At 42.5% G+C, this 19294-nt stretch overlaps 1 protein-coding gene across 3 annotated transcripts in view; it reads left to right on the top strand.

The window, feature by feature from the left end:
* Nucleotides 1–18474, top strand: part of hexb (hexosaminidase B (beta polypeptide)) — a 39087-nt gene extending 20613 nt beyond the window's left edge. The window contains exons 6-12 of one of the 3 annotated variants that reach the window (XR_011949021.1): nucleotides 808–937; nucleotides 3770–3950; nucleotides 8910–8996; nucleotides 10862–10934; nucleotides 14032–14206; nucleotides 14788–14959; nucleotides 18363–18455. Coding sequence is in view for 2 of the 3 variants with exons in the window: in XM_072516080.1 (XP_072372181.1) it covers nucleotides 808–937; nucleotides 3770–3950; nucleotides 8910–8996; nucleotides 10862–10934; nucleotides 14032–14206; nucleotides 18363–18457 (741 nt within the window). In the remaining variant the exon portion in view is untranslated. Of the gene's footprint in view, nucleotides 1–807; nucleotides 938–3769; nucleotides 3951–8909; nucleotides 8997–10861; nucleotides 10935–14031; nucleotides 14207–14787; nucleotides 14960–18362 lie in introns of all 3 variants that reach the window. The other 2 variants (XM_072516081.1, XM_072516080.1) reach the window with 2 other exon arrangements.
* Nucleotides 18475–19294: the final 820 nt, after the last annotated feature.

The raw sequence follows: 19294 nt of genomic DNA, 5'->3' as shown, positions 1-19294 counted from the left end.
CCGCCAGCTGGCGGAAATGGCGTTTGTTGCCCCGCCAGCTGGAGCGGAAATGCGGCGCATGCGCGGGAGCGTCAGCGGCCGCTGACAGTTTCCTGGCGCATGCGCGGGAGCGTCAGCGGCCGCTGAAAGTTTCCCACGCATGCGCAGTGGGGAGAGTCTCTTCCGCCTCTGCCATGGTGGAGGCCGTAGCGGAGGCGGAAGGGAAAGAGTGCCCCCACGACACAGGCCCGCCCGCGGATCGGTGGGCCCCGATCACGGGCCAGGCCACCGTGGGGCACCCCCCGGGGTCAGATCGCCCCGCGCCCCCCCCCCCCCCCCCAGGACCCCGGAGCCCGCCCACGCCGCCTGGTCCCGCCGGTAAATGCCAGGTTTGATTTACACTGGCGGGACAGGCAATTTCTGGGCGGGACTTCGGCCCATTCGGGCCGGAGAATTGAACGGGGGGGTCCCGCCAACTGGCGCGGCCCGATTCCCGCCCAATCTCCGGTACCGGAGACTTCGGCGGGGGCGGGATTCACGGCGGCCAACGGCCATTCTCCGACCCGGCGGGGGGTCGGAGAATGACGCCCCATGTCTGACTCTGTATGCACCTGGATTTACTTTTCTTCAAATATTGTTCAGTAGTTCATTAAGTTGCTTTGATAAATGAAACATTTAAAAAAAAAAAAAAAAAATGTTTATTGATTTGTAACTTAATTAAGAAAATCTGCGCCATATGTCAAATCTCTAGCTGGCATCCTTGTGCTGCTGGGATTCTGTTTATAATGCTGGCCTGAATTGTTGTCCTTTTTTTTTTTTTTTTTGTAGGGTGCATTCCATCCAGTTACGCACATTTATACATTGGCAGATGTGAAAATGGTTATTGAGTATGCTCGTGAGAGAGGGATTCGGGTCATTCCAGAGTTTGATTCTCCAGGGCACACACAGTCATGGAAAGGTGAGTGGATTAGCACCTAAATAAACAATTTTACCCTTTCATAGAACATACTGTGCAGAAGGAGACCATTTGGCCCATCGAGTCTGCACCGACCCACTTAAACCCTCACACCTTTCCCCATATCCCAATAACCCCTCCTATCCTTTTTTGGACACTAAGGGCAATTTAGCATGGCCAATCCACTTAACCTGCACGTCTTTGGACTGTGGGAGGAAACTGGAACACCCGAAGGAAACCCACGCAGACAGGGGGGAGAACTGCAGACTCGCACAGACAGTGACCCAGCAGGGAATCGAACCTGGGACCCTGGTGCTGTGTAGCCACGTGTGCTACCATGCTGCCCGTGTGAGGTGATGCATTTGGGCCAGGGAAACGAGGCAAAGGAATACAGCTTTACCTGTTTTAAATGACTAGTCCATACAAAGCAGCTCTAAACTTTTATGCAATGCAGCTGTGATTGCTGATGAGCATAGTAGTGAGCGGCAGCCCTTCCTCACTTGGACACTTTAGGCATCACACAGCCTGTTTGCATTCCTAATTAAGTTCAGAATCTATATTTCTTAGAAACTTAAATTACAGATGGGTAAGAGGAAGTTTTAAAAAAAAAAAAAAAAAAAAAATTTAAAATGAGAATTGATTGGAATATTCCTGAATACTTAAATTTTGGACAAATATGTAAAATTCAATGACCATTTGTAACAAATACCAATGCAATTCCTTTATAGAGTGGCACCATTATTAAGAAGAGATAAACCAGGAAACTGCAGGCCAGTCAGTCTAACCTCAGTGGTGGGGAAACTATTGGAAACAAAAAGTATCAGATTTAATCTGCATTTAGAGAGGCAGTGATTAATCGAGAACAGTCAGCATGGGTTTGCTAAGAGCAAGTAACGTCTGACCAACTTGATTGAAGCTAATCAGGGTGTGCAGGCAATACTTGAACTTCAGTGGGAGACTGATAGCTTGGGAAACTGATGATCTAAGGAAATTTGGCAAATTGGATCCGGAATTGGCTGAGTGGCAGGACGCAGAGGGTGATGGTTGAAGGGTGTTTTTCTGACTGGAGAGTTTTAATTATAAACAGATTGTATAGACTGAGGTTGTTTTCCTTGGAGCAGAGGAGACTGATAAGGGACATGATTGAGATGTATAAAATTGATGGGCGTGAATAGAGTAGACCGGAAGAAATGTTTGAGGGATCAATGACCATGGGGTAGGAGGTTTGGAGGGAATGTAGGGAGAAAAAGCTTTTTCACCCAGAGGGTGGTGGGAGTCTGAAACTCACTGCCTGAAAAGATGGTGGAGACCCTGTAACATTTTAAGTATTTAGATGTCCTGTGATGCCATGGCATACAAGGCTATGGGTCAAGTGTTGGAAAATGCGATTAGGATAGTTAGGTGGTTGTTTAGGACCAGCACAGATATCATAGTTCATCATTCAATGCAAGAGCGAGTTGGACCTTCCAGCCAGGAATAGTTCTTAAGGGCTGATTTTAGTGTGGCTAATTCACCTACCATGCACATCTTTTTTGGTTGTTGGGGGTAACACCGATACAGATCATCAGAGAATGTGCAAACTCCACACGGACAGCGGCCTGGGGCCAGGATCAAGCCCTGGTCCTCAGTGCCAGGAGGCAGCAGTGCTAACCACTGTGCCACCAAGCTGCCCAGCCCAGTCCTTTTTAATGCTCTGGGTGAGAGCAGAGTTATTTTCACAATTATCATTGTGTCATGCTCCAATTCTAATGCTGGTGCAGGAGGGAGGAGATCTTTTCTTTTTGTCTGAACAGTGCCATATGACCAAGTAAAATTCCAGTTTTAAAAAAGAGCTTATTCAATTTTCTGATCCCACAGGTTAAAGAAAACAGTCACTCCACAAGCTTATTATCCAATAATATTCTGTTTGCATGTTTGTAATTTTGCTTAAAAACTTGGGTAATTCTTTGTGGGAAGTGCATTGCTAAGTAACAGCTAGGGGTGGTTAAAGGTTCTTAATTGATTGATTGCAAAATGATACATTTTCTGAATGGAGAAACCATAAAATGCTGCTTTTGCTTTTTTCTCTCGGCAGTATTTAGTGGCATGTACAAGTAGATCATGTCACTTCAGAGGTAGGGATGAGAGGCCTTGGCTATGAGAATGGAGAAATTACAGTAGAGCAGTTTTTAAAGTGGAGATCTGAAAATTGTTCAAAATTGTGGTAAGACAAATGGAGAGGGACTATTCATAGTTTGAGTGAGTGGAAACCAAGAGCCAAATGTAATATCAACAAAGTTAGAATTAATTTTTATACAGATGATTATTGTTACTTGGTTTACTTTACACCAATTTCTGGTAACATCAACTTGTAATAGCTGTTAAAGTTGAATTGATGAAAATTTGAGAAAATAATCGACGGTGTCGGCGGATTAGCCACATGGATAGAAGTCTCGGGAGCTGAGCCTCGGATGTGACCTTGCCTAACACCAGAGTAATGTTAAAAGCAATTGTCAGCCTTACACAAAATTGGCGGATGGTTGGTGTGGGAAGTGCTAAGAAAATTAGTGTCTTGAGGAAAAGAGTTATTTTTGGTTGCAGTTCGAGCATTTGAAGCAAAAAGGATCCACCATCTTCCGCACCGAGTCATGCTGACTTAATCAATGTTTGACACTGAATAGGAAAATATTTTGTTGCCCAACATGGGCTTTGAACACACCAACCCAAAATTTTAAAGAAAGTGTTCACTTAAACCCCACCGTAAGTGGGTAGAATTTTTATAGTTGCGTAATTAAATAAACAGTGTCATAATGACCTTGCTTGAGTAATCAACTTTCCCTTCCCTCTTTTGTCTAGGCATAAAAAACCTTCTTACTCCATGTTACAGTGGTGCGAAACCTTCTGGAACATTTGGACCTATAAATCCCTCTCTAAATACAACCTATGATTTTTTGAATCGACTCTTTAAAGAGGTCAGCTTTGTATTTCCAGATAATTATATCCATTTGGGAGGAGATGAAGTGAACTTTGAATGCTGGTATGTAAATTATTCACTTTTATTTCCCCACCTGACTACCTTGCTTTATTCATTCTTAGAATCGTAGAATTTACAGTCCAGAAGAGACCATTCGGCCCATGTCTACACCGGCTCTTGGAAAGGGCACCCTACTTAAGCCCGTGCCTTCACCCTATCCCCATATCCCAGTAACCACACCTCACCTTTTTGGACACTTAAGGCAATTTATCATGGCCAATCCACCTAACCTGCACATCTTTGGACTGTGGGAGGCAGCCAGAGGAAACTGGTGCCGACTCCGCACAGATAGTGACCCAAGCAGGGAATGGAACCTGGGACCCTGGAGCGTGAAGCAATTGTGCCAACTACTGTGCTGCCCTCACTTGAACTATTGAGCCCTTATCCTATTTAGTTGAATAATTATCTTGCTAATTGGGAGATGTCAGCTTTCTTGATGCAGTCAAGAACCAAACTATGTGGCATTTCAACAATACAACTCAAGGGCAGCAAGGAGTCACAGTGGTTAGCACTGCTGCATCACGGTGCCACGGTCCCAGATTCAATCCCGGCTCTGGGTCACTGTCCGTGTGAGTTTGCACGTTCTCCCCATGTTTGCGTGGGTTTCGCCCCCACAACCCAAAAGATGTGTACGGTAGGTGGATTGGCCATGCTAAATTGCCATTAATTGGAATAAATGAATTGGGTACTCTAAATTAGAAACAAAACAATACAACTGTAATAATAGTAATCTATTAGTGTCATAAGTAGGTTTACACTAACACTGCAATGACGTTCCTGTGAAAATCCCCTAGTCGCCACACTCCAGCGCCTGTTCGGGTACATGGGGAGAATTCAGAATGTCCAATTCACCTAACAAGCACATATCTCGGGACTTGAGAGGAAATCCACCCAGACGCTGGGAGATTGTGCGGACTCCTCACTGACAGTGATCCAAGGTGGGAATCTAACCCGGGTCCGTGACGCTGTGTCGGGTCCGTGGTGCTGTGAAACAACAGTGTTAACCATTGTGCTACCGTGCCGCCCCAAATGCCGTACTGGAATTTGTATGTGGTTGAAGTCCAGAAATCTGTTGATAACTACAGCCTGTTGTGCAACTAATGAATAAATATTTCTTTGTTTAATATCTCTTGGGAGATAGTTTTATGCAATGGCACAGAATGCTGCCTTGAATTGGGAATTTGTGTCCCCCCCAACAAAAATGACTTAATACTAACACTGAATCCTGAAGGGTGCTGCTGCCTGACTAGGTGCTCACCAGGTAGTGAGAAACCCAAGTGAGGAAACAAGCAAGTATTCCACTTGCTCTTGTTACAAATCAATTTGTTGCAGGCATGTCTGCCTACCATAGCATTCGTACAATGACTGCTGCCTAACAAAGCAGCCTGCTTGATTCTCACCCTATCCACTGCCTCTCACATCCACTCCCTCTACCATTGACACACAGTGGCAGCAGTGTGTACCATGTACGAGATGCATTGCAGTAACTTGCCACGGTATCTTTGACGGTGCCTTCCAAACCAGAGCCCTCTACCGCCTAGGACAAGGGCAGCAGATGCATGGAAAATCACCACCTACAATTTTCCCTCCAAGCCACTCGCCATCCTGACTTTGAACTATGTCACCATTCCTTCACTCTCACTGGTTTAAGATCCTGTCCGGAATTCCTTCCCAAACAGCACTGTGGGCAACCCACCACCTCCTTCAAGGGCAATACAAATGTTGGCCTAGCCAGCGATTTCCATATTCTAGAATTTTTTTTATTTTTTTTTAAAGTGCCTGATGATTTTTAGTCTGCAACTCTGCATTTTGTAAAGGAAAACTGGATTTGTGCTTGCAACAGTGTTTTTAAAAAAAATCACTTGGGGGTGGGATGTCACTTGATGTGAGCATAGGAGTGGCTGCGATTTTGCACACTCTGGCTCTGCTCTTCATCCTGTGTACATTTTATTTTTGCCTTTTCTTGGTTTACGTTCTGGTGGTTGTTTTTATATGATAGAGCAGGGATAGGATGTTAAATCGTTGCTCTCGTGGCAGCTGAAAGGGGCTGAGGTGGGGCACTGCCTTTGGTGCCAGTTGCTTTTGAGTGGGCTCCTACCCTGACTGCTGTGGTGTGCATCGACATGATGGCTGCCAACAGAGATGCTGTTTTATCTGAAAGTCTTGGTCTGTGGTGCAGGCCATCAAAGCTCAATTCCAAGAGTTGCATGGTGTTTTTATGGAGGCTGATGAGGAGGCTCTTGCAGTGGAGCACTGTCCCTGCTGAGTGCCCACCTCCATAATGTTGAATTCCTGCTGCATGGCCTGCCATCCATCCTGACTTAGCCAGGAGGGAGAAAGAGGGAGTGTTGCTGAGCATGGTTCCCAGGATGAGGTGGTGCAGATCCCAATTTGGGTTTGAGAATTGGATGCCATGTTTTGGTGATCTCTATCTGGAGACTAGAGAAATTAAATTTGATGGGGCACACTTGTTGGCTTCAGGGCCTTTGGTTGGGTTGATCTTCCAGCCACTGGTCCTGTGTTGTCCTATTGGTCATGAGGGCTTGGAGGTGGCCAAACTAGTCAAGTCATTCCTCCTCCCACCCTGCATGCTGGAAGAAATGATGTCTTGTGCTTTGATCGTTAGAACCCTTGAGAGATCCTGAAGAGTGCTTATTGATCTGACCCTGCTTCATTCTTGATTCTGCTTTCTTGATGTACCAGTGGAGAAGTCTTTATCCTGAGGACTGCCTCACATCTCCTATTATCCTGGACTTTGCTCCCTGTTGACCACATTGTTGCCTGCTTCATGTCCATTTTCTCCATTTTACAAGGAAGTGAATAATGTGGGTGTTCATTATCCATATTGATGGCTATCCTGATTTTTGAATTTAGAGTACCCAATTTTCTTCCCCCAAGGGGTAACTTAGTGTGGCCAATCCACCTAGCCTACACATCTTTGGGTTATTGGGTGAGACTCATGCAAATACTGGGACAATGTGCAAACTCCACATGGACAGTGGGCCAGGATCAAACCTGGGTCCTCAGTGCCATGAGGCAGCAGTGCTAACCACTGCATCACCATTCCGCCCCAGCTATCACAATTTTAACACATTTTTATATAATGTTGACAGGAATGTGGGAATTGTGCACAGTCTTTATCTTAATATGTGTGGGCCTCATTGTCTGACAATCCTGGATTTGGGGAGAGGGGTGGGGTACTTCATGTAGAAGAAAAATGAGCAGAGCTGCATTGGGGATGGTAGGATTAATTCTGTCCCATCTGATCGCGGAAGGCACCCCCTCCCCTGTTAGAGCTAGGTGGCTCTTCCTCTGGTTGGGGTTCCCCCTTGACTAGGCCTCCGCTGTACATCCTTGTGTGGAGGGGCTTGTCCTCTTATGGAACTGTAAGTGGGGTATAAGAGTTGGGACAGTCCTGGGTCAGGTTCTGAGTTTCCTTATGATGGTGCTGGACTAGGCCAGATCTGGCACCATGCTCGGTATCCTGTTTTCCCCAGGAACAGGGTGCTCCTTTTTGGGACACTGGAGGAGTCCGGTGTGGCTGGATCTAACCTGGGCAGGTGATTATTTTAGGACAGACCGAGTATTGTACAAAATGGTTATCCTTTTTCTCCACTTCCCTGGCGTAGGAGTAAGACCACCTTGTGGCTTACTTGGCTGGTTCTTGTCCTTTTGAAATGCCTTGGGCAGTGGTTCGAATCTTGTTATTTACTCTTCTTCCTTCGGAGAGACCCTGGAGGTGTTCCTTCCAATGTGTCCCTCACTTTGCTGTGATTTTCACCTGAGCTAATTGCGGTGATGCAAGATGGCGGGATATGCTGTATTGTGGTAGACCTCATCCTTTTACTAGAGTGGTCCTGGTTGGCAGGATGGGTTTCCTTGTGCTGGGGTGGGCGGGGTGGCTCCCACGGTGCTCTCCTCTTGGAGGGTGCCCTGACGTCCCCCTCCCTCCATGTTCCCCTTTTGTCGGCTGGAATCTGACTATATTCTCCTTGACCAAGGGCCTCCTAGTTATCCTGTTGTCCCCTTAAGGGGTATGTCATTGTTGATGGTCTCGTGGCCTGTTCCTTCCTTAGACCTTCCCATACCAGCCTCCCCGAACAGGTGCCGGAATGTGGCGACAAGGGGCTTTTCACAGTAACTTCATTTGGAGCCGACTTGTGACAATAAGCGATTTTCATTTTCACCTGGGATCCAGTGGACAGGGTTTGGTAGCTTGGATCTTTGTTCTTTACTCTTGCACTTAATTTTCTGTGGGAGACCTTGAGTTTTGAGGTCTGAAGTTTCCTTGGACTTGTAGCACCCAATCCTCTCTTGTAGCCTCGCGCAGTCAAACAATGGTTTTCTATTCTATCCTGGGGCCGGAGGACAGTTCGACTTGTGTTCTGGGATGTCTGTGTAATTTCCCCTTGGCTCTAGAGTTCTCAGGATTTTTCTTTGTTTGAAGCTATGGATGTGGTGCAAGTGTGTAGTATTGCCTGTATGCTTGGAGGAGAGAAGATGTTGGGGATATTGCCACTGATTCACTCTGTCTTGTTTGTTTCTATGCTTGCAATGACTTCTGTTTTGTGCTCTACCTGTTCTGCATTGATGCCGATAGCTTTTTTTTGGGGGGGGTGGTTTGATGCGATATTTCTAAAACCTTGTCATTTGGATCAGGTTGAGACTTTGGACTGCACATCCTGCATTATGAAGGTGTAAATAAAGTTACTAGTCGTTGGTCATAACCAGGTAGACCTGTTCAAACCTGCACACTTGTTTCATAGAATACCTAAAATTGCACCAATATTGCTGTACGAGTGTCATTGATTTGTATGAAGCATGCATACTTGTTAAATCCTTGTTGAATAAAACAAAAATATTGGCTGGAGCCAGTCTGCTCATCCTTGTTGAATAAAACAAAAATATTGCCTGGAGCCAGTTTGCTCATTTTGACCTTCCAGTTTTATATTTTTCCTGTAGGAAATCTAATCCTGCTGTTACCCAGTTCATGCAAAAGCAAGGTTTTGGAAGTGATTACAGGAAACTTGAGTCTTTCTATATTCAAAAGTAAGCATTTTGATACATTACCGTTTTGTTATTTTTAGTAATGATCTTCTCATTTTGTCACTCTCTGTATTGTGCATTCCTATTCATTTGCTCAGGAGCCTTCTATTTTTGCATTGTCTGACATAAGATATGAATTAATCTAAATATTTTTTATTGTTTGTACAGGCTCTTGCTGCAATCAATGCAACAGGTTTTAGTTACTCTTACTAACTGAATTGTAGATATCAACTTGCACTCTGCAATAGAACTTTTGGTTATTTGGCACAACCCCATTTGAATGATGAGGCCATTCCGGTCAATGTTTGTTACTCATGGTCCTTTTTATTATTTATTATTACTTCAGTCTTCAGTGAGTAAAACATTGATTTATCCAATTTTATTTTTAGAAAAGCAATTCTGGGGCTTTACTTTGAGAAATATATCATGGGAGGAAATTCACAAGCTATTGGGTGATCAATTAAGAGTATTATAATGAAGCCCAGAGGTTGAGTTTTTTTTTACATAGTTGGAGGTCAAGCAATGACATACAGAAAGTGGTGGAAGCAAACAAATTTTAAATGGGAGGGAACAAAACTTTTAAAGGATAGAGGAATGGGATTGCTTGATCGAGAGAGATCAGGTGTAATGGGTGGAATAACAGTTAGGGCTCTGACTTGAGTCTGCTTTCATCCCAGGCCTAGTTCACCGTTGCTATCTAAGATCAGTAAATCATCCCTGACTTGTGACGTCCAAAACTGAGCACTTCCAATGTTTCACCAGCAGTTTATCTTTCAGTGGTGCCTCATTCAACCTTTTATGTCCCATCTCTTGTTATGAAACCTAGAAACTTAATTTTGTATCAATGAAATTGCAACTTAAACATCAATGAAGTTGCAAATTAAAGTACTAACGTGCTGGATCCTCAATTATTTTCATTTATGAAGTTGATAAAACGCGCATTGGAAACACATGTGCCTGGGCCCCAAGTAAACTGGCAACTCTCTGAATCACATATTTAAAGGTTGCAAAGGAAGTATAGATGTGATTGTGTGACTGAAATGCAGAAATAGACCAAGATTGGGGACCGGGATCTTTCAAATTCGACTTTTATACCTGAAAGAATGAGACTCCAGGCTTGTTAATAGTTAATTTTCAGTGTCAGATATTGACTGGAAGCTAGTACACTATATTTAAAAAAAAAAAAAAAAAAAATAATTTTATACAGTGTACTTTTTTAAAAATAGAAAACTAGAATACCCAATTCATTTTCTCCAATTTAAATGGCGATTTAGTGTGGCCAATTCAACTACCCTGCACATCTTTTGGGTTGTGGGGACGCAACCCACACAAATACTGAGAATGTGCAAGCTCCAGACGGCCAGTGACCCAGAGCCGGATCGAACCTTGGTGCCGTGAGGAAGCAGTACTAACCACTGCGCCACCGTCCTGCTCTTAGTGTGCTTAATCTAAATATGACCTTACTTTCTACTAAAAATACAGCAACTTTACACATTATCAGATTGTCAGGTGCCATTCTGCAAAGCTAAAAGAGCTATGCAACATGAGCAGTAATTTTTTGGATATTTGCACTTTCCCTCAACAGTTTAGGCATAAGTAAACAAGTGTCATTAGCTTCATTCATTTTTACAGTAGATATGCGCCATTAATATAATTTTGCCCAAACCAACCTGAAGCCACATTTGTCACTCACCATTTCCAGGTAGTGGCATGAGGAACCTGACCAGTTGCAATACTAGTGTGTTTAATGGATAAAACTGTGTAAAAGGTTTCATGCAATTAATGCTGTAGCTAGACACATGTACCTCTTGGTAATTTAGCTGCTTTTTGCAGATTAATATACTAACTGCATGTGTGCTTAATTGCAGTGTTTTGGATATTGTAACAGCCAATATGAAGGGTTACATGGTCTGGCAGGAAGTCTTTGATAATGGAGCGAAGGTAAGTATATAGTTAACTTGGCCAGCATATATTGTATAAAACCTACACTATGCAATATAGTCTTGGTGTTTCCAGTAGAATACTATTTAAGGGAGCAGAATCGGCATGTGACATGTACAATCTGTTGAACATTTCCATGTTTTGTTTCCTATCTTTTTGGCTTCTGCTTTTGTGCTTGGCATTGCATGGCTTGTTTGTATCTTAATGTTTACAAGGGTTCATGGTATTAATTTATTGGAGGAAATACCACTAAGCAAATTATTTAAACAAAATATTTATTTTAAAACCAATCTGTAAAACCTGTTTGTGCTTTCCTCCAACTTGTTTTAGATATAATATGGTACTTTTGGAGCAGGTTCACCATGTTGTCTATACCCTTCGAAGTTCAGTTGCTTTGCAATAGTGCTTTATTTTCCTAATGTTGATTTGGGGGGGGTAGTGTGCTGGCATGGATTGAGAATTGGTTTTAAAGAAGGAATAAATGGGTAATCTTGAGTTGGCAGGCTGTTACTAATGGGTGTTTGGGGCCTTAGACATTCACAATCTCTAGCTATTCACAATCTCTATCACTCTTAAGATTGCTGATGACAAACTAGGTTGGAATTTTAGTTCATGGAAAATGAAAAAGAGGCTTCAAGGGGAATTGGGTGGGCCAAGTGATTGGCAAGAACATGGTGGATGAAATATAACGTGGACAAATGTATGAAGTTATCCACTGGTAGGGAAAATGCAGTATTCCTAAGTTGGCCTTTTTATTGCATGAGTATTTGAAGACTGGAGTAAAGATATCTTGCATAGATACAAGATAGGAGCAGGAGGAGGCCTTTTGGCCCTTCGACCATGCTCTGCCATTTATCACTATCATGGCTGATCATCCAACTCCATAGCCTAATCCTGCTTTCTCCCTGTAGCCTTTGATCCCATTCGCCCTAAGTGCTACATCTAGCTGCCTCTTGAATATATCTTGCGCCACACCTGGAGTATTGAGTTCAATTTTTGTCTCCTTGCGTAAGGAAAGGATGTTCTTGCCATAGAGGGAGTGCAACAGATCACCAGACTAATCCCTGGGGTGGTGGGATTGTCTGCAGAGGAGAGGTTGTGGAGACTGGCCAATTGAAAGAATGAGAGATCATCTCATTTGAAGCATAAAAATTCTTAACCAGGCTCTACAAGAATGATGCAGGTAGGATGTTTCCTCTTGCTGATTACAGCTAAAACCAGGAGAGGCCGTCTCAGAATAAGGGGACTCTTAGGACTGAAATAACGAGGGATTTCTTCACCTGAGTGGTGAACCTTTGGAATTCTCTACCCCACAGGGCTGAGGAGGCTATCATCGAGTATATTCAATAGAGATCAGTTGATTTTGGGTGGTGCAGGGGAAAATTGCCCTTTTTGAAGTGGATGGATGATCAGCTGTGTTCTTATGGCAGAGCAGAGCAGTTTCAGTGGGCAAAATGGCCTACCCTTGCTCTGATTTTCGTGTTCCTAACCAAGGACAAAACAGTAAACTGTTCCAGATTTTGTTACAGACTCGCCCAAAATAATGTTCCCACTTTATCATTTTTAGATTAACTATGTTTGGGATTGTGTCTGGATTGTAATTTAACCTGGATATGACTCTTTCAATCCGATTTTTCCAGTGTAATTCAACTGCTGGAGAGATTATGCCACTTGGGGTAATCTTGTTCATCTAAATGAACGAATTCATTAACTTCCACATGGGTATAGTGTGTAAAATGGACCTGGAGCAATTACTGGGGTAATAGTATATCAATTTCTTGTCATCTATTTTTGTAGACCAGAATCTAAACTATTTTCCCTTTTTTTAAAAAATTTTATTTGCAAAGAATTGTTTTCAAATGGAACTATAAAGCGAGGATGCAGAAAACATTTACTAAATGAGGATTTATTTGAGAAACTGGGGTTGTCCTCCCTGAAGAGGAGATTTGAGTAGATAGAGAACCATCAACACTCTGGGTTTGCTGTTGACCAGAAACTAAACTGGACCAGCCATGTAAATACTATGACGAGAAGAGCAGGCAGTACACCTCCCACTGCCTTGGGAAAACAGTCAACCTAATCAAAAGATTCTTCCCACCCAGGTTATTCTCTCTTCCATTAGGCAGGAGATACAAAAGTCAGAACACTCAAACAGCTTCTTCCCCGCTGTTGCCAGACTCTTGAATCGGGAGAGATTGTAGCACTTGTTTCATGGTCCCAGGTTTGATTCCTGGCTTGGGTCACTCTGTGGTGTCTGCATGTTCTCAGTGTCTGTGTGGGTTTCCTCTGGGGCTCAAGTTTCCACCCACAAGTCCTGAAAGAATTACTGTTACGTAATTTGGACATTCTGAATTCTCCCTCTGTGTACCCGAACAGGCACTGGAATGTGGCGACTAGGGGATTTTCACAGCTTCATTGTAGTATTAATGTAAGCCTACTTGTGACAATAAAGATGATTTTTAAAAAGAAAGAACTTTGTAGAAGTTTGGAACACTTTCCCAGAAACTGCAGTTGAAGCTAGATCAGTTATAAATTTTAAATCTTTAAGGTTTTTGTTAAGCAAAAATATTAAAGGATATGGGCCAAAGGCGGGTATACGGAGTTGGTCACAGATCAGCCGTGATCTTTTAGTAGATGAAGGGGCTGTTTAGCACGGCTAAATCGCTGGCTTTGAAGGCAGGCCAGCAGCACGGTTCAATTCCCGTAACAGCCTCCCCGAACAGGCGCCGGAATGTGGCGACTAGGGGCTTTTCACAGTAACTTCATTGAAGCCTACTTGTGACAAGCGATTTTCATTTCCTTCATTTCATCTCATTGAATGGCAGGACAGGCCCGAGGGGCTGAATGGCCTACTCCTGTTCCTAACTTAGACATTCTGCATTTAAAATTTTGGCCAGTGGTTTCTTGCATTCAACAGTACATCAAGCACCAGAGCGGGCTTCCTAAAATGGAAAAGATACAATAGGTTTGTTTAACACCGCTTGTACTGTAGCTGCTTCATTATTCAACTTGTGCCAAATTAATATTTTTCAGAAAGAAAATACAATTTGTAACTTATAGTTGGCTGTATAAATTTTAAATATACTTATTTTTGCAGATTAAGCCAGACACTATAGTTGAAGTGTGGATCGAGAGAAATATGAAAGCAGAGTTATCTAAAGTAACTTTAGCTGGGTTCACAACCATTCTTGCAGCACCCTGGTACTTAGATTACATTGCCTATGGACAGGACTGGCAAAAATACCATCAAGTTGAGCCTCTCCGTTTCAATGGTTGGTTAATTTCATTATTTAAAGTGAGGAATGATGTAGCATATTTTGTCCCTTCCTAATTACAGTAGTACTTGTGGATGCTCTATTTAAGAGTGCACTGTAATTTTTAAATATACACAAAATAAAAAATAAATTTACTTTACATTAATACCATGTTCCTTGCATTTGTATTATGCCTCTTTGATGTACAGATTGATTTTTACTATGGGCTGAAGCAGTCAGAATTTTGAATGATCAGCATGAGTCCAGGGTACTTTCTGTGCTGTTATCTGAACATTCATTCTCTGCAATCTCATCTAGCTGTTCTGCTTATGGTGAAACCTTACTAGTCTCTGGGCAAACGATGGATACTTTTTCTTGGGCATCTGAGCTTTTTGTTGGGTGGGTGGGGAGCCTGCGTTGCATGTCTGCTGAATTGAAGTTATTGGTGGGCAGTGAGATGGTAGTATTAAATTTTACAAGTATGATGCACATCCTGACTTTCTAAGATCTAATTTTTCAACATTGTAAGTTAGAGAACTCACTGAAATTTCTGACATTGGGTTTCTTGTCTTCGCACATGTTTCTTTTTGGTTTTATAGTTGAAGCCGGACACCATTATCCATGTGTGGAAAAGTGGCTACAAGCAGCAACTGGCAGCTGTAACCGCCTCTAAGTTTCACACTCTTCTGTCCTCTCCATGGTATTTGAATGTCATTTCATATGGTCAAGACTGGCTGGGGATATACAGAGTGGAACCACTCAACTTCAATGGTGTGTTGTTTAATACAGCTACAACGAACCACGTGAATGAATTCTATACTCTGTTTTTAAGTGTTTTTGGCCAACTGTTGTTGAGCTTTAATTTTTTTTCAAAGCTACATTTATTTTAGGATTGCTAGGGCATAGACTGTTTTGCCAAAAATAGTAATAATTAAAGCAATTAGTAATCCTTTCGTTTTTTTTAAAAAATAAAGTAGGGACTAAAAATGGAGCAGAGGGAAACTGCATACTTGATGTTTCCAACTTTTGTATTTCTCAACCATGTCAAAGGGGTGGAATGGGAACTAAGGGAGCAGCTTACTCCACTCTTTTTCTCTCGTCTTCCCCCCCCCCCCCCCCCCCCCAAAAACCCTGCTGCTGTCTGGGTCGATGGCTAACAAAATATGCAAATTTTTAACCTCTGAAACCTGTTGTACATCAGAGGGATATAGAACCGAAATGGGCCATATTCAGCCCAAATTAGTCTGTTTCTATTCCCATGTGTAACCTCTCATTCCATCTACCGCCTCTGCTTTTCTTCATTTTTTTTTCTCTCCAATGCACTCGCCTAATTTCTTATCTCGGTTTGGTATATGTGCAAATTGCAACTAAGCAATTTTCCCCATGAGTTTCATGAACAAACTACAATCCTTTTCCTCATTCTTGGCAAACATGCCAACTGTTTTAGTTGTAGTGAACATTGGTTATCATAGAGCAGTACAACAGCGAAGAGGGCATTCAGCCTGATTAGTTAATCCCATACCCCAGCAATTTCCTCAATCTGATGGGGGAATACAAATTTTAAAAATGAGTGTTGAAGGTAACTTTTGATATAATCAACAAAGACATGGAATAGGAGGGCATAACATAACAAGAAGTGGACAATAGAGTATTGGATGAGCTGAAACTAATTTTGGATTGGAGGCACTCGGCTAACCAGATTAGTTGAATAAGGAGGTAAAGTTATTTTCAGTGGCATATTCTGAGCTTTGGTTGTAACTCTGCATTAGTTGTATACATTCAGCACAAGTTTACTAAAACCCTAGTTTTCATTCTGCCTCACTTGGCTATTTCTGGCTTCTTCGTGAAATGTTTTGCCGATTTTCCTTGTGTACAACATTTGACACGATCTGCCATTTTTCTGCCTGCTTATGTATGTCCATCTTTTCATGGTTTTTTTTTTTTTTTTTTTTTTTTGTTTTTTTTTTTTTTTTTTTTTTTGCTGCATTGACTTACTAATTTCACACCTTTTCTACCTTGGAGACATCTGCAGATTTGAGCACTATTATTTTTGTAAACCGAATAATAATGGTACCAACGGTGAGCCCTGATGGACCATTACTAAACACCTCTCCAACAAATACTTTTTTTTTTTCTACCCTTTCTGTTTTTAATCATTGTATCCCTTTGACTCCTGTTTACTTGACTGCAGGTATATGTTGAGTATTGGAATTGGTGGGGGGCAACATGGCTGAAATGGGTCAGATTTTCTCAAACAGCAGGTCCTATGTTAAATTCCCCAGATTTACCTTGACCTTTTGTATAGGAGTCAAGACTACAACACACAATCAGGCTGTCCACAGTCAATAAGTTGCCACTGCCTATTCTTCCTGCTCACTAATTTTGTTCTTTGGGTATATATTTGCTATTTTCCATCTTTAATCTACCTCTTTATCGGTGATTCTATTTAATTTCTTGGCAATTCGATGGGTTTGACATACAGTGATTTGCTATTGCTGGCTTTCTTGTTGGTTCAGTTGAAGTATTTTTCCCTCTCTAATTGTCTCTAGTATCATGCAGCCGTAATTATTATTATTCATGGTACCTCTGACTATCTGGGTCATTCCAAGTGCAGGTTATACAGTTCGTTTTTTATATTGACCTAATGTCCCAAGGTGCTGCAGTGATTTCAGATGTGGTAGTGTCCTAGGCTCCACCATCTTCAGTTGCTTCATCAATGACCTACCTTCCAACATAAAATCAGATGTGGGGATGTTCACTGATGATCAGCATCATTCACCATTGATCATAAACTGAACCGGGCTAACCATATAAATGCTGTGTTGAGTAGCTCACCACCTGATTCTCCAAAGCCTGTCCACCACCTACAAGCCACAAGTCCAGAGTGTGATCCATTTGACTGGATGAGTGAGACTCCCAACAGCACAAGAAGCTTGACACCATCCAGGGCAAAGCAGCCCATTTGATTGGCACACTCCTTCAAATCGTCCCTCCAGCACCAACACAGTAGCAGCATTGTATACTATCTACAAGATGCACTGCAGGAGCTCACAAAGGCTCCTTAGGCAGCATTTTCCAAACCCACAGCTACTACCATCTAGAAGGACGGGCATCAGATATATATGGGAACACCACCACCTGGATGTTCCATTCCAAATCACTCCCCCCATCCTGACTTGGAAACATATTGCTGTTCCTTTACTGTCGCTGGACCAGAAGTGCTGGAACTCCCTTCCTAACAACACAGTGGATTTACCTGAAGAAGGCAGCTCACCATCACCGTCTCAAGGGAATTTCGGGATGGGCAACAAATGTTGGCCTAGTCAGTGAAGCCCACATCTCTCAAATGATTTATAAAAAAAAAAAAAATACAAGAGGATGCCATTACCAAAGAAGTTACGAGCTGAATTATCGCGATCCCAGACCAGACCCCAACAGTGGCTAGAATATGGGACAGAAACCCCATCTAACTACACACCACCACCTAACTTGTATTTGTGCTTTGTGATTTGAGTTGTTGACCATAACTTTTCTCATGAATTATAATCTAGTAATTGGACCCACACAGTGGGGTTTTGGAATGCTGAACTTGAACATGTGAACAAGCTCAAACGCATTCTGCAATAAACACTGAAATTGATGCTAGGTGACTAGTACCAAAGCTACTCTGACACAGTCAAACAGCTGAATATGTCATCTTGTTGAGAGGTGGAAAAAGTTTGCCTCTATTTCACTAGAAAACTCTTGAATCCCATTGCCACAACTACACAAGTGAATGTGTCATTGGAATGAAGGAGAAAAGTCACCATTCCACAAATAAGATATAGTGCAAATAAACTGATACAGCCCAATCCCCTACTTTATAAAACCCATAGTATGTTAATGATTTAGAATTTAATGAGCTCAAACTTGGATACAAAGTGAAGTAGACCTTTTTCATTTCTAGTCTGTAAATTAAGGAGACCTGCATTTTGTAACATAATTGTACTAGCACTATTTTGGCCAATTGAAATGTATGCTGTACTGATTTTAGAATGAATGTTCGTTAACTTACTTCTACAATATAATCTTAGTTCTAAAAATTTACTTTATTGATTTGGATAATTGAACTAAGCACCAGGCTTAATGATATGTAAGTCCAGTAGTAACCTTCCCTCTTTTTTTTCAAATCCAGGAACTGCAGCACAGAAGAAGCTAGTGATTGGGGGAGAGGCTTGTCTCTGGGGCGAATATGTGGATGCAACCAATCTTGCTTCACGATTATGGTAGCAAACCTATTTTATTCTTTTTCTGTAATGCATTAGCTAGTTGTACACCGATTCATTTATTTTCCATTTCCAAATAAAACCTGTATTAATGCAAGGCAATATAATTCAGTAGGGGTTGCTTGTTTGGATTTGGGGCGCCCCAGTGGTTGGACTGCTGTCTCACAGCGTCGAGGACACTGGTTCAATCCTGGCCACAGGCCATGTGGCGTTTGCATATTGTCGCCGTGTCTTGCCCCCCACAAAGAACAATACAGCACTGGAAGAGGCCCTTTGGCCCTACAAGCCTGTACTGGTCATGATACTGCCCTTGAAATGAAATGAAATTCGCTTATTGTCACAAGTAGGCTTCAAATGAAGTTACTGTGAAAAGCCCCTAGTCGCCACATTCCGGCGCCTGTTCGGGGAGGCTGTTACGGGAATCGAACTGTGCTGCTGGCCTGCCTCGGTCTGCTTTCAAAGCCAACAATTTAGCCCTGTGCTAAACAGCCCCATGACCAAAGACCCCCTTGGCCAAAGATGCGCCGGGTAGGTGGATTGGCCATGCTAAATTGCCCCTTAATTGGGGGGCAAAAATTTGGTTCTCTAAATTTATTTTAATAAAAGGGGGGTTGGATTTTTTTTTCTAGGGCAGGGCAACAAATTTGAGTCAGTCATCGGGTCCATGTCTGCAGCAACAATAGCTACCCCTAATCTTTCGCTAATCCCACATACTATCCTTAAATGTGATGGTGTTCAAAGTGCTTTTTAATGGTTGAGGTTTCTAGCCTCCACTAATTTCCCAGGCAATGCATTCCACATTCTCATCACTGCAGGTTAGGTGGATTGGCCATGCTGAATT

This window comes from Scyliorhinus torazame, chromosome 9, assembly GCF_047496885.1.
Source record: "Scyliorhinus torazame isolate Kashiwa2021f chromosome 9, sScyTor2.1, whole genome shotgun sequence".
In the NCBI taxonomy this organism is placed as follows: Eukaryota; Metazoa; Chordata; class Chondrichthyes; order Carcharhiniformes; family Scyliorhinidae; genus Scyliorhinus; species Scyliorhinus torazame.
This window is presented reverse-complemented; position numbering and strand designations above follow the sequence as displayed.